We start from the raw sequence: 18,016 nt of genomic DNA, 5'->3' as shown, positions 1-18,016 counted from the left end.
TAATCAATGATACCAGCATACTTTTCAAATAAACAAGGGCACAAAACAAAGATGACTACTCTTAACATATTTTTTACAATCCTATATGAAGGTTAGCACAACATTTTGGGAAAAATAAGAATTTGGTCTTAATGTAAACAAGAAAAATACTCTTATTCTATTTTTAAAAATGGTATGTTTAGTTTTTTTAACTTCCAAATGTAGTCCAATTGTGTATTGATTGAAACAAAATAAATTTTATTTACTAATAGACCAAGAAGTTGATGGTGATGGCTCTTCTGTTATTTTAAATAACATTGATAAAGAAACATAGTAGCAACTTCAGAAAGTTACTAGGTTTCATATTAGTCTAGGTGGATTTAAGTATTTAGAAATAAGAATGACAAAGGTTGGCATCAATTTAAAAATGTGATTATGATTCTCTTCTATGTACGATTAAAATGGAATAAGTCATGGCAGCATTATCATTGTTTGGTAGGAAAACGCACTTAAAAAGTTTCATAAAATTATGTTTTTGTTTCAAACACTTTCAGTTCTATGATGTATTGCTTAATTTGGTATAAGGGAATAATTTTTAAAATTCATTTTTAGAATTCATTTTTATATAACTTGCATAAAAAATTAATGGGCAAAATACATAATATATGAAAAAGCATTATGGGACTAAACATGCCAAAATGTTGATACTAATCAATTAAGATGATCCATGTAATTAGGAAGTAAAATAGTTTTATAGAATTAGTTCAGATAGAGGTTCAGTTAGCATTTGATCCCCCTATTGGTTAATGTGGTACTATTCCTTCTGACTGTATATGGTATATTCTATCATTTCAAATCCCTAATAAGTTTTTAAAAGGTGGAGAAACAAATATAGAGAAACAAATTTTGGCTCCTAATATTTCCTGCCATTTCTCTCATTTTCTTTTTAACATGAGAATAAATATATTTAAGATAAGAAAGAGAAGATAAATTTTATAGAGTAGTTTTACAAAAGTGATCCTAAATATGAACTTGCTTTCAGATAGCTCAAGGTTTCCTTCATGAAAGTCTCAACTATCTGAAATTGATGTTCATGTATTTCAGGCAACATCTAAGGAATAATATCAATGATATTTAACACTCTTTAAGTAAGCATTGAATACTTCATTAGTGTTGATGGGGAAGGCAAACAGTAAAAAGTACACCATGATGAAAGCTTTGTCTCTTACATATTATGCTTGAATGGGATTTTGTAATACAAATATGAACCTGTGGAACTAGCCTTGGCATTTCACCATTTCATCACCATGATTAGGAATGGATGTCTAAGCAACAGCTTCTCTTGAAGCTGAAGCTGTTTCATTCTGTAAAGATGATTTAGAATTTGAACTTGATAAATCTTGATAAAATAAAGTGTTGGATATGGAAATTGATATTTAATCAGAGAAAACTGCTCAGGAAATAATGATTGCTCTCATTCCTTCAATGTCTTCAAAGATGCATTTTGATGCCTTCAAAGAAAAAAACAGAAAGTCCAGTTGCCTCTTGAAAAAGCACCTTGAACCATGACCTGGATGACTGAGAATCTCCATAGACAGATTACTCTGCATGATATTTTGCTCTTATAGAGTTAATGGATTTCAAATGCAAGGCAGCTAGAGTTTCTAGTGTAGATGGCATAGAAATCCATGTTTATTTCAGTTAATCAGTCAGTCTCGTTGGATTGGATTATGGCATTCAGAAAAGTATTTATTTCAGCAAGTCATTGGAAAACTGACCATGAAAATAAAGTATATTCTAGCTTATGAAATTGATTGATATCTTGTTTTTAGCTACTATATTAGTTATAAATGATTGGAATATTAAAATGCATATTTCATTGGATCAGTGGTATTGCAGAATAATGTGTAATTGAAAATTTAGCTTTGAAAAATGTTCTGAAGAAATATAATACTTCAGTTATATTAGCTATGTCCTTCCTAAATTACTTTCAGGTATACAAGGTTACCTTTGGACAGAAATACTAAATACAGACATTTGAAATGTAATTGTCTTTAAGAACATATCATTCATGTAGATGCACATGCCCATTTGAGTTTTTTTAGTTAGGTTTTTTTTTAATTGGATTATTTATTTATAATTTGAATTGGAAAGATGTTTTAGACTTTAAAAATACTAAATCTGACTATTTGAGTGTATATATTTTGCTTTATTTTGGATGCTTGGGTTATACCTGAATATAGATGCATTTTACCATGAATCAGTTCCTTAATTGAACATTTAAACCAATTGTATTGATTTTACAATATAGTGAAGATAAGTGGCAAAATGTATGGATGTAGAAACTTTGGCACCTAAGGAATAAAAATAAAATCTCAGGGTGTGACTGCTAAGCTTTCAAATTTTCAAATAGCAATAGCACCTAGACTTATACACCACTTCATAGTGCTTTTACAGCCTTCTCTAAGCGGTTTACAGAGTCAGCATATTGCCCCAACAATCTGGGTTTTCATTTTACCCACCTCGGAAGGCTGGGTCAACCTTGAGCCTGATGAGATTTGAACTGCTGAACTGCAGCTAGCAGTCAGCTGAAGTAGAGTGCAGTACTGCACTCTAACCACTGCGCCACTATAATGTACTTTAATTATATAAACTATGTATCAACTAACAGTGCTTTCTTTTTATTTTTCAGGCTCACTGGAGAGCCTCCCTTAATAAATGGTTGGATTCCTTTCTTGGGAGAGGCCCTGAACTTTAGAAAAAACGCTATTGGTTTTTTATTAACTTTGAATAAAAAACATGGAGATATTTTTACCGTACACATGGCTGGTGAGCAACGTTTCTGTTTTATTAACTTCTTAGAGTTATTTTAGTAGGTTAAATAATAGTACAAAGGAATATAGATTGTATGTATGCCTGTATATATGTATCCTTCAATCCATCCATCCATTCATCCATCATTCAGTTTAAACACTGTCTATTCTAGATGACTCTGGGCAGTTTGTATTTATAAGTAAGAATAATTAAAGTAATATAGATACTTTATTTCATCCTCAATCTCTCACATTTAGGTTTAACAAATACAATTCTACAGTAACATTGTGAGAAATATATAAAAATAAGGTGACCAATCATCCTCCTTTAGGGAGGACTTCTTTTGTAAGTTCTGCCCTTTCTCAAAAAGTATCCTCCTACATGTCCTCTTTTTCGATATTTGAAGACTAATCTGTAAATCTCAGTATTCGATTGATGCCGATCCAATCCATTGCATGTGATGTGACATATTTGTATTTGACATGATGGTTCATCAAGGCTCGGTACAGTGCGGCAACACACAATTATGAGACGCATGCGCTCCGCACAGGAGAATTGTTTTGAGAGAGTGTGCCGTGCGCAAGTGGTTTTGTTTATTTCTTACCGAAACACGACATGGCACACACGCATATGTTCTCCTTCTCATTGTAAAAAAGTTGGTCACCTTAATAAAAAAAACCCCAACATTTTCCATACCATGACTGATTTTTAATATTTTTACTGTGTCTTCCCATCCCTTTCCTCTAAACTGAAATGTTCAAACACTATCACTTTTTGTAGAGGATTAAGATTGTAGGCAACCATAATATTTGTGTAATAAAATCTCAAGTTTTTGTTCCAAATATCTTGGAAATCTAATACAAGAATTCCAAACTAGCTGGGGATTTGGGAACTTATACTCCTAACATATCTGAAAGGCAATCAGGTACAGTATACTGCCAGGTCTTAACTGACATGATTAATGTGATTGTTTCAACCAAACCAATAAGAATATTGTGTTGGTGTATTTTTGTAATTGCATTTTCTTCCTTTTATGTTTTACTTATAATTTTTATTGCTTTAACATTTTTAAACTGTTAATTTTTCCCCTTTGGAATATTACTTTATTGACTTAGTTTATGATGTTGGCCAGATTGGAGAACTTGGTAGATGGCAAAGCTTGTCACCTTTGGAATAGTCAGAGGAGGCTTCAGAGATTCTGAGGAAGGTCATTCCTGTGCAGCTTCCTGCAATTCAAGCCCTCTAAACTCAGCCCTCTCTTAACACCTCCCTCCAGCCTAGTTGGGTATTTTCCCACAACATAATACCTAATTATTTCAAATAATATATAAGTTTGTACAAGATAAAAAAAAGAATTCAAATTTTTAATAATTGTTAATATCTGAGCCAGAATGGACATCCTATGATGCATAGCACAGATACACCTCATCTGTAGTCGCCAGAGTGGATAATGCAGAAATGTCTGATGTTCTGTGAATTGGTATTCACCAATTGGGGTGGGGAAGTATGGGGAAGTAAGGGTGAACGATTCTGATGACTACCAAAAATTGTCTGGCCTGTTTTTCCAAGTTGTTGGGTCTTTTTGTTTGGCTTCTCCTTCAAAATCTATCACAAAGTCCCATCAACAGCCTGCATCAACATCAAACAGAGCAGCAAGATATAGTGCGAGAGAAGGCCAAAAAAAGATCACACATCTCTACTTCAACATATTGTATTCTGACTTATGAAAGAGCAAAAAAAAAAAAAAGACACTATAGTTTATGGTTTTTGTTCATTTACATTTCCCATATTTCTTATTAATTATTGGAAGGTCATGGAGATACCGTTAAGAATTGCAGGCCCTCATTACTTCAGGTACCAATATTTCAGGGAGTCTCTCAGAACTGGCAAAATAGAGGGACTATCTAGAGCATTTCTGCACTAGCTTTACCTTTTCCTTTTGATGTGCCACTAAAAGTCTTGTCAAAAATAGTGCCAATATATAATGTTCTCCTTATTAATTCTCAGATTACTTCATTTGGAAAACACAGGCTGATGCTCTGAGTTTCTGGCATTGCCTCAGACTGGTGACGTGATTTCACTGATTGTATTTTCCTGTATGATAAGCAAATGATTGTCATTCCGAAAAGCAATAATGGACATGAATGTCACCTTAATAAAGAAATTATTCTCCACAAGAAACAATGGAAATTCCTGACCTGTCGTGGAAAATAGTTCTCTAATTGGTTTTGTGTGGTGGTGCAGCAGAATCATTTTCCCTAAACGTCATTCCAGTGAGTCACTGCTGTACATCATTGTCAACTTTTCAGCAAAATCTTCCTAATAAGAAAGACCAGTGTTACATAAATGGAATCAGCAATCCCTCCCTTTTATGCCCCACAAAACCTGTTTCTACATCTCTCTCTCTCTCTCTCTCTCTCTCTCTCTCTCTCTCTCTCTCTCTCTCTCTCTCTCTCTCTCTCTCTCTTTCTCTCTCTCTCTCTCTCACACACACACACACTTATTAATTGCAATTGTTTCTCTCCACAGCCCCCTCCACTCCTTGAAGAATTTGAAGTGAATCTGAGCTAACAGGAAGCTATTGTAGGAAATGTAAAATAGAAAATAATTGTTGGTGTAGAAAATAATTGTTATATGGGGATCTGTATATATCTGTACAGATATTTTTTTTTTTAAAAAAAATAGTATCTACTCTGACCTCACAAGGCCTTTGAAGTGGCTGGTTTCAATCTCTTAACAAAGAGATTGTTTAACAAAACAATTTTTCAGAACATCTGATCTTTCATATCTACCCAGCTAAAATATACTGTCACAACTATTGTAAAATGTATATTCTGTTCTAAGCAAAGAAATATGCAATGGAGATATACTTCATCAGCCAATAAAGAAGTAACATTTGAATGAAAGGCACTTTTTTCAGTCCCAGAGAATTTATTCCATTAAATTTGATATTGGGCCAACTTGATTATAAATAAGTCTGTTAAATGACAACTTGTAATGTATTTCACCATCATACAGATAACAGCATTTTGGGATTTTATATCCCATGCTTTCACAGTATATTTCAATATTTTATATGAAGTATCACTGTAGCAATGTATTTAGTATAGTTTGTTTTATTGAATAAACTGCTTTAAACTATACATTTCTTGAACAATCGGAGATCATCAGACTCTCCTATGTTTTTCACATTTTCTTCATGATTTTTATATTATTCATGTTTTTTTACAAAGATTCATTGTGAAGCGAATAGACATCCAAAGCATTCATATGTAAACAAAAATTAGAATGTTCATAATATATGTGCAATATTGTTAAATTAACAAAATTCTCTGTTCTGTGTTTCCCAAACAAACCCAAAAAGATGAGTTAAGTAGATAAGTTACATAAATTTGGTCAGGAATATATACGCCCTGAGTCTCCGGAGAAGGGTGGCATATAAATCAAATTAAAAAAAAAAAAAAAAAGAAAGAAGGCATGCCTCTAAGACAGGGCTGTCAAACTCCTGGCCCACGGGCCAGATGCGTCACACGCTGGCCACACCCACGCCTGGTTTAGCGAAGGGGGGAAAAGTCCTGATACGTCACATGATGCCGCCATAACAATGTGAATTTGACAGCCCTGCTCTAAGGTGTGATAAGGTGACATGTTTTTAGTGAGCAGACTTGAAGTATGTTGGATATTCTTGGGAGAAGTACCACAAATGTGTTAAATATTACATAACAGTTTCAGTAACAGATGCCCATATTTCATATATACATGTACCTATATTATGATGTATACTTTAATAATACAGGCTTTCCACAATGTACAACCATTTGTTTAGAACCATTCAAAGTTACAACAACATTAAAAAAGGTGTCTTAAAATCAGTCCTCACACTTACGTTGCAGTTTTCTTATGGTCACATAATTGCAATTTGGGCTCTTGGCAACTGGCATATATTTACAATGATTCAGCACCCTCAGGATCATGTGATCACCATGTCAATTGGCTTTCAACAAGAAAGGTCAATGGGAAAAGCCAGTTTTGTTTAATGACCTTGTGATTCATTTAACAACTGTTGCAAAAAAGATTGTAAAATCACCCAATCACATGATTACTTACTTAACGACTGCATCACTTAGTGACAGAAATTCCAGTCCCAGTTTTGATCACAAGTCAAGGACTACTTGTATTGCTCATTGAAGTTAGCAATAGACTATGGGAAGTTTCTTGCTGAATATTAACATACAAAAAACCCTGTGTTCTGTTTTTCATTGGGGGTTGTACCCTTGATCAGATGAGACAAGGATAGAGGATTTCCAGTTAGAGCCAAAACTAATAAATGCCAAATGAATAGTACATGAAAAAATGTTTTAACCAGCTGATGCCCAGCCTTAAACGGGAAGGCCACAATCCTGACAATATACAGGAACAAAAGTCTGTGCTATTGTTTAAATGCGCAATTCTTGAGCTGCATCCCTTTGTCCTGAATTTTCAGATGTTGAGATGTAGTAAAGGGGATGATAGACAGCAAATACAAGTGTGTGGTTGTAACTCTGATTAAAACTTTTATTGAACAACACTCTACTTTATAATCAAGAGACTCTGTATATCTACTGTGATCCCAGGAAGTAACTACCGAGTAAGAATATATACATAAGATATCTGGACTCGTGCAGAAAAAAATCACAGAGTTTACAAAGTCTTGTAGGATTAATCCTCCCCTCAGTCACACATCAACATATAAAGTAAAAATTTAGCAGTAGTTAATTATATTGAACTTTCTTCTTCTTCTTCTTCTTCTTCTTCTTCTTCTTCTTCTTCTTCTTCTTCTTCTTCTTCTTCTCCTTCTCCTTCTCCTTCTCCTTCTCCTTCTCCTCCTCCTCCTCCTCCTCCTCCTCCTCCTCCTCCTCCTCCTCCTCCTTCTTCTCCTTCTCCTTCTCCTTCTCCTATTCCTCCTCCTTCTCCCCTCATCCTCCTCTTCCTCTTTTATCACTTCAGATGTTGAGGGAATATATTGAATACATTATATTATAATGATATCATTGAGTTGAGGGAGTTGAAGCACCGGAAAAGACGCCTAGAGAGTAGTTGGAGGGCCAGTCTTTCTGAATCGGACCGGACACTAGTAAGATCCCATATTAGGAATTACCTAGTGGCGATAAAAGCAGCAAAATGTAGCTATTTTGCTGCTCTTATTGCATCATCAGATAACCACCTGGCCACCCTCTTTAGAGTGACCCGCTCCCTGCTCCATCAGGAAATGCGGGAGGACCCCTTGGAGGGTAGAGCCGAGGATTTTGTTCATTATCTGTATGACAAAATCACTCAGATTCGGGAAGATTTGGATTCCGACTGGGTAGTCTCAGGGGGAGAGACAGGGGCAGGTCTTGAGAATGTTATCTGGGATGAGTTTGATCCTGTGACCCCTGAGGACATGGACAGGATTCTGGGCAGACTGAATGCGACCACTTGTTTATTGGACCCGTGTCCTTCCTGGTTAGTACTGGCTTCCTGGAAAGTGACACGAGGCTGGCTCCAAGGGATTATAAATGCTTCTTTCAGTGAGGGTGACTTTCCCGCCGCGTTGAAAGAAGCGGTGGTGAGGCCTCTCCTCAAGAAGCCTTCCCTGGACCCGGCAATGTTGTTAAACTATCGTCCGGTCTCCAATCTTCGCTTCGTGGCAAAGGTTGTTGAGAGTGTGGTTGTGCAACAGCTCCCCCAGCACCTGGATGAAACGACGTATCTAGATCCATTCCAGTCAGGCTTCAGGCCCGGGTACAGTACGGAAATGGCATTGGTCGCGTTGGTAGATGATCTCTGGAGGGCCCGGGACAGGGGATGCTCCCCTGTCCTGGTCCTGTTAGATCTCTCAGCGGCTTTTGATACCATTGACCATGGTATCATGCTGCACCGGTTGAAAGAGTCTGTTTTGACAGGGGGCCAGAGGTCAACCCCGAGGCTCCTCATATGCGGGGTGCCGCAAGGGTCGGTCCTCTCGCCCCTCCTGTTCAACATTTATGTGAAGCCGCTGGGCGAGATCATCCGTGGTTTGGGGGTGAAGTACCACCAGTAGGCTAACGACACCCAGCTGTACATCTCCACTCCAGACCACCCCAACGATGCCCTTGAAGTGATGTCCCGGTGCCTGGAGGTTGTGTAGATCTGGATGGGGAGGAATAGGCTCAGGCTCAACCCATCCAAGACCGAGTGGCTGTGGTTTCCGACATCCCGATATAGTCTGTTGGTGCCATCGCTGACTATTGGGGGCGAATCATTGGCCCCCACGGAGAGGGCGCGCAACTTGGGCGTCCTCCTGGATTCACGGCTGTCTTTAGAAGAGCACTTGACGGCCGTGACCGGGAGGATTTTTCATCAGGTTCGCCTGATCCACCAGTTGTGTCCCTTTCTGGATCGGGACTCGTTACGCATGGTCACTCATGCCCTTGTCACCTCCTGCCTGGACTATTGCAACGCTCTCTACATGGGGCTCCCCTTGAGGAGCACCCGGAGGCTCCAACTGGCGCAGAGTGCGGCCGCACGGGTAGTAATGGGAGCGACATGGCTTTCCCACGTAATACCCCTCCTGCGCGAGCTGCACTGGCTTCCGGTGGTCTTCCGGGTGCGCTTCAAGGTTTTGGTTACCACCTTTAAAGCGCTCCATGGCTCAGGACCTGGGTACTTGCAGGACCGCCTACTACCACCAATGGCCTCCCACCGGCCGGTACGCTTCCATAGAGACGGGCTCTTCCGGGTGTCGTCGGCCAAACAATGCCGATTGGTGGCCCCCAGGGGGAGAGCCTTCTCTGTGGGGGCACCTACTATTTGGAACAAGCTCCCCCCGGAGATACGGAGGATCCCGGATCTGCGCACCTTCCGCCGCGCTCTAAAGACCTTATTATTTCACCAGGCGGGCCTGGCCTAATTTTCTCCCTCTTTTATAAAAGATTTTTAATTTTTTAAATATCTTTTAGTATTTTATATATTCAAATTTTAAAATTGGTTTTAAATAGTTCGGGGTTTTAATTTGTCTGGGCCAAAACTATTTAATTTGATTTTAATTCTACTTTTAAATTTTGTATGTATGTGTTTTATTGTTTGGCTGTGCACTGCCCTGAGTCCTTTGGGAGTAGGGCGGTCTAGAAATCAAATTTAAATAAATAAGTAAATAAAAATAAATAAATATGAATATTGGTAATATTCAATATATTATATTGAAGTATACTTTATTAATAAATATCCTATTACTATGGCGTACTTTTGTAAGTTAATGCTATTTCACTCAATTTGTATTGGATTTGAATTTATGGATATTTTGTTTTCTCCTCTCCCCCCCCCCCAACCTTTCTTCCCATTTTTTGTTACTTGCAAAAGTGATTTTGCAAATGGGGTGTTGCTTTTTGGCATGAAATGAAATTAATTGGACAAATAGAGGTGTTGATTTCATGACATTTTGTCAGAAGTGTATTGCGTGCAGCATTACACTTCAATGGGCTTACATAGAATAAGAATATATATTTGTACAGGTCATAAACAAATTTATTTGGAAATAAATCCAAATGATTCCTAAGGGACTATATAGATCATGGGCATGTATTAGGACGGTGTTTCAAACAATTGTGTTCAGACAATGGATGAACTTTGTCCTCATACTTAAAAGTTGATTTATTTTATATTGGTAATTAAATATATAAGAATTGGGGATTGTTTTGCAAAATGTTGGAGTAAAGATCACAAAGAAAACAGCTCATATTTTTCATCTGAAAATAGCAGATGGTGGACAGATGGTTTAAATTAATATTAATTAATTTTTAAAGAAATCTTAAATTGTTTACCCTGAATGCTCAGAGTTGGAAAGCTAGCTGACATCTTCAGGTTAATAGCATTCAAAATCATCTTGTTAAATAATATCAGAGCAGAGTGTAGTATTTCCAGTCTTTTGGTCACTGGTGCTTATAATAAAATGTGACTCCCAAGATGATTTCTTTGTGATAGATTGGACTGTAGCCAGAGGAAAAAAAATACTGAAATCTCTGAACAGTTTGTGCCTCTACTATGAAGACAGTAATTATTTTTTACCTTTGTTTACAAACTGTTCAAAACTAGAGGGGAGATGCTTTGTGAACTTTTATCTGAAAGATTTCTATCAACAATTAGAAAATTTTCCACAGTGGTGTAACATTATAAATCCATTATATTTCTAAAAGTAAATCTTCTCGAGTTCCATAGAAATCTTATTCCTAAATACATAAAAGTCAAATTACAGCCTTAATGAGTTTTCAGCTGTAATGTAGAAAACTGGGAACAATTGTTTCAAAAAATTCACACCAAACACTGCACTGAAATTATTTTTATAGTTTCAGTGACTGTTCATGCATCCAGGAGAGAAACCTCCAGTGAGGCATAATTTTATCAACTTATTTGACTTTTCATGGATGAAACATTGCTACCTTGCACAATGAAAACACATTTAGTTTCTCTAATGTGGGTATCACTCAGTGTTGTCCGTAGGAATTTGCCCCTTTCACCTGAATGATAAAATGCAGCATCATGCTACAAGCTCTGCCTCTTTGAGACATAAGTGTGATACAGCAATGCATGTAGAAAAGGGGAGAAACTTGTATTGTGGTGCTGCTGGCATCACTCTGACCGCATTCTCTCTCGCCCATCTCAAGATGCCTCTGATTCTACTTAATATTGGACAATGATAATGGATTCCACCTTGCTCATCAAGTAGGTAGTACAAGTATTGCAAGCAAGTTCTAATAGTTCTTTCTTTCCTCCCTCCCTTCCTCCCTCCCTCTCTCTCTCTCTCTCACACACACACACATCATAACTAATAGCTGTGTCTAATATTTGTTTGAAAAGGGATGAGGATTTCAACAGTGTTCAGTTAGAAAATGAGAGAAGATGGGCCAGTATTAAGATTGTGGTGACCATAATTTGATCAAAACCTTTGACTTTAAGTCTTCCCAAAAAAGGAAAATTAAGTTCCTCTGAGATGTCATTGTGGACTAATGAAAGCATTGCCAGATTGGAGCTTTCTGTACCATTGTTAGATCTTCAACGTATGCATGTTTTTATGAATAGATATGAGACTTGCTTGTATCTTTGCAGGCTACATTACTAAATTTCCTGGTGTTACCCTTGAGCTTCTGATGTTGTTAAGCATCCTTAAGTTTATACAAATTTAAACATTCACCACAAGATAACTGATGCCATGTCAAACTAATATCCAGAAAACACAATGCAGTGATACTAGCTATGCATCAAGAATATCAGGTGGTGGCCAGGCTGAAACTCTTATTGTAGATCAGAGGCAAAAGTTTAGACTGTAGAACCCTATGCATTTATGTTACCTAGAAGTAATGGAAATCAGCAAAATCTCTAAAATATAGACATCCCCATGAATTTCAATGGTGAGAAAAGTGAAGTTCTACATTTAGGCAAGAAAAACCAAATGCACAGGTATAGAATAAGTGGTACCTGTCTCAATAGTAGTAACTGTGAGAGGAATCTTGGAGTCCTAGTAGGCAGTCACTTAAATATGAACCAGTAGTGTGATGCAGCTGCCAAAAAAAGCCAACACAGTCTTAGGCTGCATTAACAGAGGGATAGAATCAAAATCACGCAAAGTGTTAATACCATTTTATAATGCCTTGGTAAGACCACACTTGGAATATTGTATCCAGTTTTGGTCACTGTGATATAAAAAAGTTGTTGAGCCTCTAGAAAGAGTGCAGAAAAGAGCAACAAAAATAATTAGTTGGACTGGAGGTTAAAACATATGAAGAACGGTTGCAAGAATTGGGACGTCTAGTTTAATGAAAAGAAGGACTAGGGGTGATATGATAGCAGTGTTCAAATATCTAATGGGGTCAGCCTATTTTCCAAAGCATATGAAGGTAGGAGAAGAAGCAATAGTTGGAAACTAATCAAGGAGAGAACTAACCTAGAACTAAGGAGAAGTTTCCTGACAGTTAGAACAATTACTCAGTGGAACAACTTTTCTCCAGAAGTTGTGAGTGCTGCAACACTGGAGGTTTTTAAGAAGAGATTGGGCAATCATTTGCCTGAAATGGTACAGGGTTTCCTGATTGAGCAGAGGGTTGGACTAGAAGCCTTCCAACTCTGTTATTCTGTTATATTCTAGAAATAAGAAATAAACAACTCTTATTTTTTATATAACTGGAAAATAATATGTTTGTGGACTTTAAAAAGATGAATATGGAAAAATATGTGTAGGACAATATATTTTTATGAAATGAAAGATTCAAGCATGTAATTTTTAGATTTTATTTTTTTTAAAAAATCTGTTTTTGTAATAGGTCCAAATCTGTACTCATGAAATAGAATCCTTAGATATTTTTAATTGTAAATGGTTTAGTCGGGAGGTTTTAAATTTTGGGCCAAAATTTGTTTAATTCTTTTAAACAAATTCTTTAATTCTTGTTTAATTCTTTTAAAAATTTTAAATTTTGTATTGGGATGTTTTTTATTCTAGGCTGTGCACCGCCCTGAGTCCAGCAGGAGAAGGGCGATATAAAAATTTAATAAAAATAAAAATAAAATAAGAATTAATAGCATTAATGAATGGCACCCACCAATTTCTGTGTCCATATATTTCTCAACATAAATCTGATTTAAAACAATAATAATTATAATATGTATTCTATACACATTTATTAATTCTATACACATTTATTGACAGAGAAATTCTATCTGTCCTCTGGGATTGTCTCCTAAGTAAATATTCACAAGGTGTTCTGTTGCAGTCCTTAAAACACACAACCTAATAATATTGAATATTATCAAATAGAATTTAGAGATTCCAGTTTTCAAAGAGATGGTTGGTACAAAATTTAATAAATAAATAGGTGACTGCAGGATCTACAGTCCCTGGTCTCACTGATTTTTGGAGATTATTTCTGAATTTTGGACTGCTTTATAACCTTTTTCATAATTGGACAACTTTATTTCTTCTTTTTAAGTGACATGTGAACACTTTTTAAGTGTTTGTGAATCAATCATGGGGCCCAAAGCAAAATGCCAGAGAAAGCAATCATCTCGACATTCCAATCATCATTTTTAAGAAAGAAGAAAATCTGTAATTAAAAATTCTTCCTATCTCAGAGGAATTGCAAGGAGTGATTTTAACTCCTGACCTGTCAGATATTCCAGACATTGGGAAAGTGTCTAATTTTGAATTGCTTCTAATTTTCTGCCTCATTATTTAAAGGGCTATAAAACTAAGAGTTTCAGTAATTAAAAACTATATAGAAGCTTTAAAATATCCACTATAGCTTGATTCTCTTAATAAGATATGGCAGACTTGAAAATGATTGTTGCTGTCTCCCAAGAGAAAATGCATGAGTTTCATAATGAAATCACCTATATTCAAGACTGTTACTGTATGTAGAAATAACCTATGATTTCTGAGTATTCCCAATAATGAATGAAGGCAAATATACGTTGCATGATCCAATCTGGGTTGGTCACCAGGACAAGAGGTTTAGTCTTCCAATGTCCATCCTCAGGGAACGCCTTCCCTCTACCGGAATTTCCGATGGCCCTGAGCAAGATCACTCCTTGGTATTGTTTATGGAAAAAATCCTAAATGAGCATTGTGGGTACAGAGTCAATGAATTAGAAATTAAAACTGCATATTGTTCAGATTTCTTCTTTCACTAAATTAATATTTTTAGTTAAACTTCTTAGATCTATGATTACCGCATAATAATATTTACAATCCAAAGTAAAAGGCAAGCTGGATTTTTAGAAAAGAAAGCTAAGAGCTTTCTTTATAAAGGCTTTTGTCCAGCGGCAAAGCAAATCAGAAGGTTTTTTTTTATCTGTTTTTGTTTATGTTGTTTATCCGTGAATTCTGAGATAAACACATTATCAGGCCTCAAAGCTGTTGACAATTGTATTCAGTTGGGATCACAAGTAGAAAGATTGTAGCACTTTGTATTTACTACTGTATATTTACAACTTTTCAATTGAAGGTGAATTTCATAACTGATGTTGGGGGAGGAATCTTTGTACTGTTATAGTATTTGGGGAATGTCTCTTCTAGACTCCACATAGCTTTTCCTATTATCTTATATTTTTTAAGGAAAAATTCTTTATTTTTGCTTTTTTAAACTGTTTTGGATACTCTATCAATTTATAGTTTATAAAACTATAGCTTTATGGTTTTAAAGTTACTGTTTTGTTCAAATGAATTTCAGAGGTTTCCAAAGCTATATTTAACTTCTATATTCTGCTGAAGATAGATTTGAAAAACCTGCAAGGTACCTGGGAAAAAATGAACATGTTTTGTTTTAACAAATCAGAAACATAGTGTTTTAAAGAATGTTAAATTTGTATCCTGTAATCTTTCACAAAATATTCTTTCTTATGTTTATTGGCCAATTCAGAAGAAGTTTAGCAAGTTTTGGTATTTAGAAGTGAAAGAATTGTGACTTATAAAGCTTTAGATTTGTTCAACAACTTCACTATCTTCGTTAAATCTATGGAATATGAAATAAGATTTTAAAAGGTGGACGTCTTGATGAATAATGTACCAAAAAGGTGGACTTTCTCAACTTTGGAATTGTGGAATTACTTAAACTAAGTTTTAGTTTAGATATTAATGAATAAAGTATAGGAAACATTTTAGAAACATTCACATATTATATTGTTAAATTTTGTTTATTGTTACCTCAAGAGACAACCTAATAAAAATGGATAATTTGTTACTGGAACCAGAATGCAAAAATTTATAGCATGTTCATACCCATTGTTATTGGGATCACAAATATTATGTGATCCACAAATATTAATAGAAATATAATAAAAGTCCAGGAATGTAAAAAGATTGATGCAAATAAAGAATAATGCTGATTATCCATACAAAGCAAAGTATTAATTCTGTTATGACGTATTTCTTGTGATTGGGGAAAGGAAAGAAATTTGAGGAACAGTATTGTAACCTTTGACTGCATAGCATATTTTCAATGCTATCATGATTTATTTTGTTATTTTTTCATATCTCAAAACCCAATATAGTAATTTATTGTAATTTCCTTTTTTGTAATGTACATATAAAATGTATGCTATATTTATATACACACACACGTGTGTGTGTGTGTGTGCGCGTGTGTATATATAAAATTTATATAAAATGGTTTGTCGTGAATGTGACTGCTTGAGGGCTCCTGGATTGGACCTGAAAGGTGAAAGGGAAGCAGTATGCTCCCTCCCATATTGGGATAGACCAGGTGCTTCGATAGAAAAACACAATAGATAGATAGATAGATAGATAGATAGATAGATAGATAGATAGATAGATAGTGGTTCAGTGGCTAAGACGCTGAGCTTGTTGATCAGAAAGGTCGGCAGTTTGGCAGTTCGAATCCCTAGCGCCATGTAATGGAGTGAACTTACATTACTTGCCCTAGCTTCTGCCAACCTAGCAGTTCGAAGGTATGTAAAAAAGTAGAAAAATAGGGACCACCTTTGGTGGGAAGGTAACAGCATTCTGTGCACCTTCGGCATTTAGTCATGCTGGCCACATGACCACAGAATTGTCATCAGACAGCGCTGGCTCTTCGGCTTAGAAATGGAGATGAGCACCGTCCCCTAGAGTCAGGAACGACTGGCACATATGTGCAAGGGAAACCTTTACATTTATACACACACACACACAATGTTTCCTAGAGGAGTCTGGTTTAGTCAAAATCATTTTCTGGTGCTTTCCTCAAAAATTATAGTAAAATGTGGCAGTCACAGAATGAATACCATCTTCACAGCACCAGAAATATTTTTGAAAGATCTCACTTCTGGTGCTGTGAGGATGGTATTCATTCTGTGACTGCCACATTTTACTATAATTTGGAGGGAAGCACCAGAAAATGTTTTTGATTAAACCAGACTCCTAGAAACATTGTTTTCTAGATCAGTATCAGTCAGCATATGTCTTGTGTTGGAGATGATGGGAGCCAGAGGTGGGTTTCAGCAGGTTCTGACCAGTTCTAGACAACCAGTAGCAGAAATTTTGAGTAGTTCGGAAAACTGGTAAATACACCTCTGACTGGCCCTGCCCCATCTATTCTCTGCCTCCTGAGTCCCAGCTGATCGGGAGGAAATGGGAATTTTGCAGTAACCTTCCCCTGGATTGGGGAGGAAATGGAGATTTTACAGTATCCTTCCCCTGCCACGCCCACCAAGCCACAGCCACAGCCACCAAGCCATGCCAAGCCCACCAAGCCACGCCCACAGAACCGGTAGCAAATATTTTTGAAACCCACCACTGATGGGACCTATTATACATGATTCCTCTAAGGCATTGTTTCTCAATGGACTTCAACTCCTAAAATTCACTAGCCAACCATGTCTAGCTGGAGAATTCTGGGAATTGAAGTCCAAGCATCTTAGTCCAAGTTGCTGAGATAGAGAAGTACTACTATAAGGCAACAGGTTGCAAAATGTTGGCATAAATTATCATGTGGGCTTTAACCAATTTCTTTTTTTTTCCAGGCAAATATATTACATTTATATTAAACCCCCTCCAATATCCTGTTGTGACCAAGAACAGCAAGTATCTGGAATTTGAAGAATTTGCAGATCAATTATCAAGCCAAGCATTTGACCATCCGCCGGTTATAAATGGGAAATGCCCTGACCTAAATGAACGTGTACACAGGAATTATCAACATCTTCTTGGCAAATCATTGGACACACTCTCTGATAATGTGATGAGGAACCTCCAAATTATATTTAAAAGAAAGTTTTCACAAATGGTAGATTGGGAGATGGGAAAAATGCACAAGTTCTGCTTCTCTATAATATTTGAAGCCAGTTTTAAAACATTGTTTGGAAGGGATCCTCATAATGATGGCTATAATGTTACTGATGAAATTGGAGAAAAATTTCTCAAGTTTGATGCCAATTTTTCCTATTTGGCTCTAAACATACCAATCGTATTGCTGGGAGCAACCAAGAAGATCCGGAGAGAACTCCTAAACTTTTTAAACCCCAAAAAGATGGAGAAATGGTTAGATGTTTCTGAAGTGGTCCAAGACAGAAAAGATATATTCGAAAACTATACGGTGCTTAGCGATTATGACAAAGCAGGTAGCAAACTTTTGAATGATTGCTTGGGTCGGAATCAGATAATTTACTAGAGTCCTTTGAAATAAAATGGCAAAATTGCGACCTTGAAATTTTTATGTTTTTTCTCTAATTGGGTAATGAT

General features: G+C 36.3%; 1 protein-coding gene across 2 annotated transcripts in view; it reads left to right on the top strand.

The window, feature by feature from the left end:
* The window catches only part of CYP7B1 (cytochrome P450 family 7 subfamily B member 1), a 105,742-nt gene that overhangs the window by 68,709 nt on the left and 19,017 nt on the right, over positions 1 to 18,016 (top strand). For both annotated transcript variants that reach the window (XM_034429862.3, XM_060681959.2), the window contains 2 exons: positions 2,672 to 2,808; positions 17,299 to 17,895. In XM_034429862.3, the coding sequence (XP_034285753.1) occupies positions 2,672 to 2,808; positions 17,299 to 17,895 (734 nt within the window). The remainder of the gene's footprint in view (positions 1 to 2,671; positions 2,809 to 17,298; positions 17,896 to 18,016) is intronic.

This window comes from Pantherophis guttatus, chromosome 3 (assembly GCF_059756535.1).
Source record: "Pantherophis guttatus breed Tessera chromosome 3, ASM5975653v1, whole genome shotgun sequence".
NCBI classification, from domain to species: domain Eukaryota; kingdom Metazoa; phylum Chordata; class Lepidosauria; order Squamata; family Colubridae; genus Pantherophis; species Pantherophis guttatus.
Note: the sequence above shows the minus strand (reverse complement) of the source record. Positions and strands in the feature narration are given on the sequence as shown.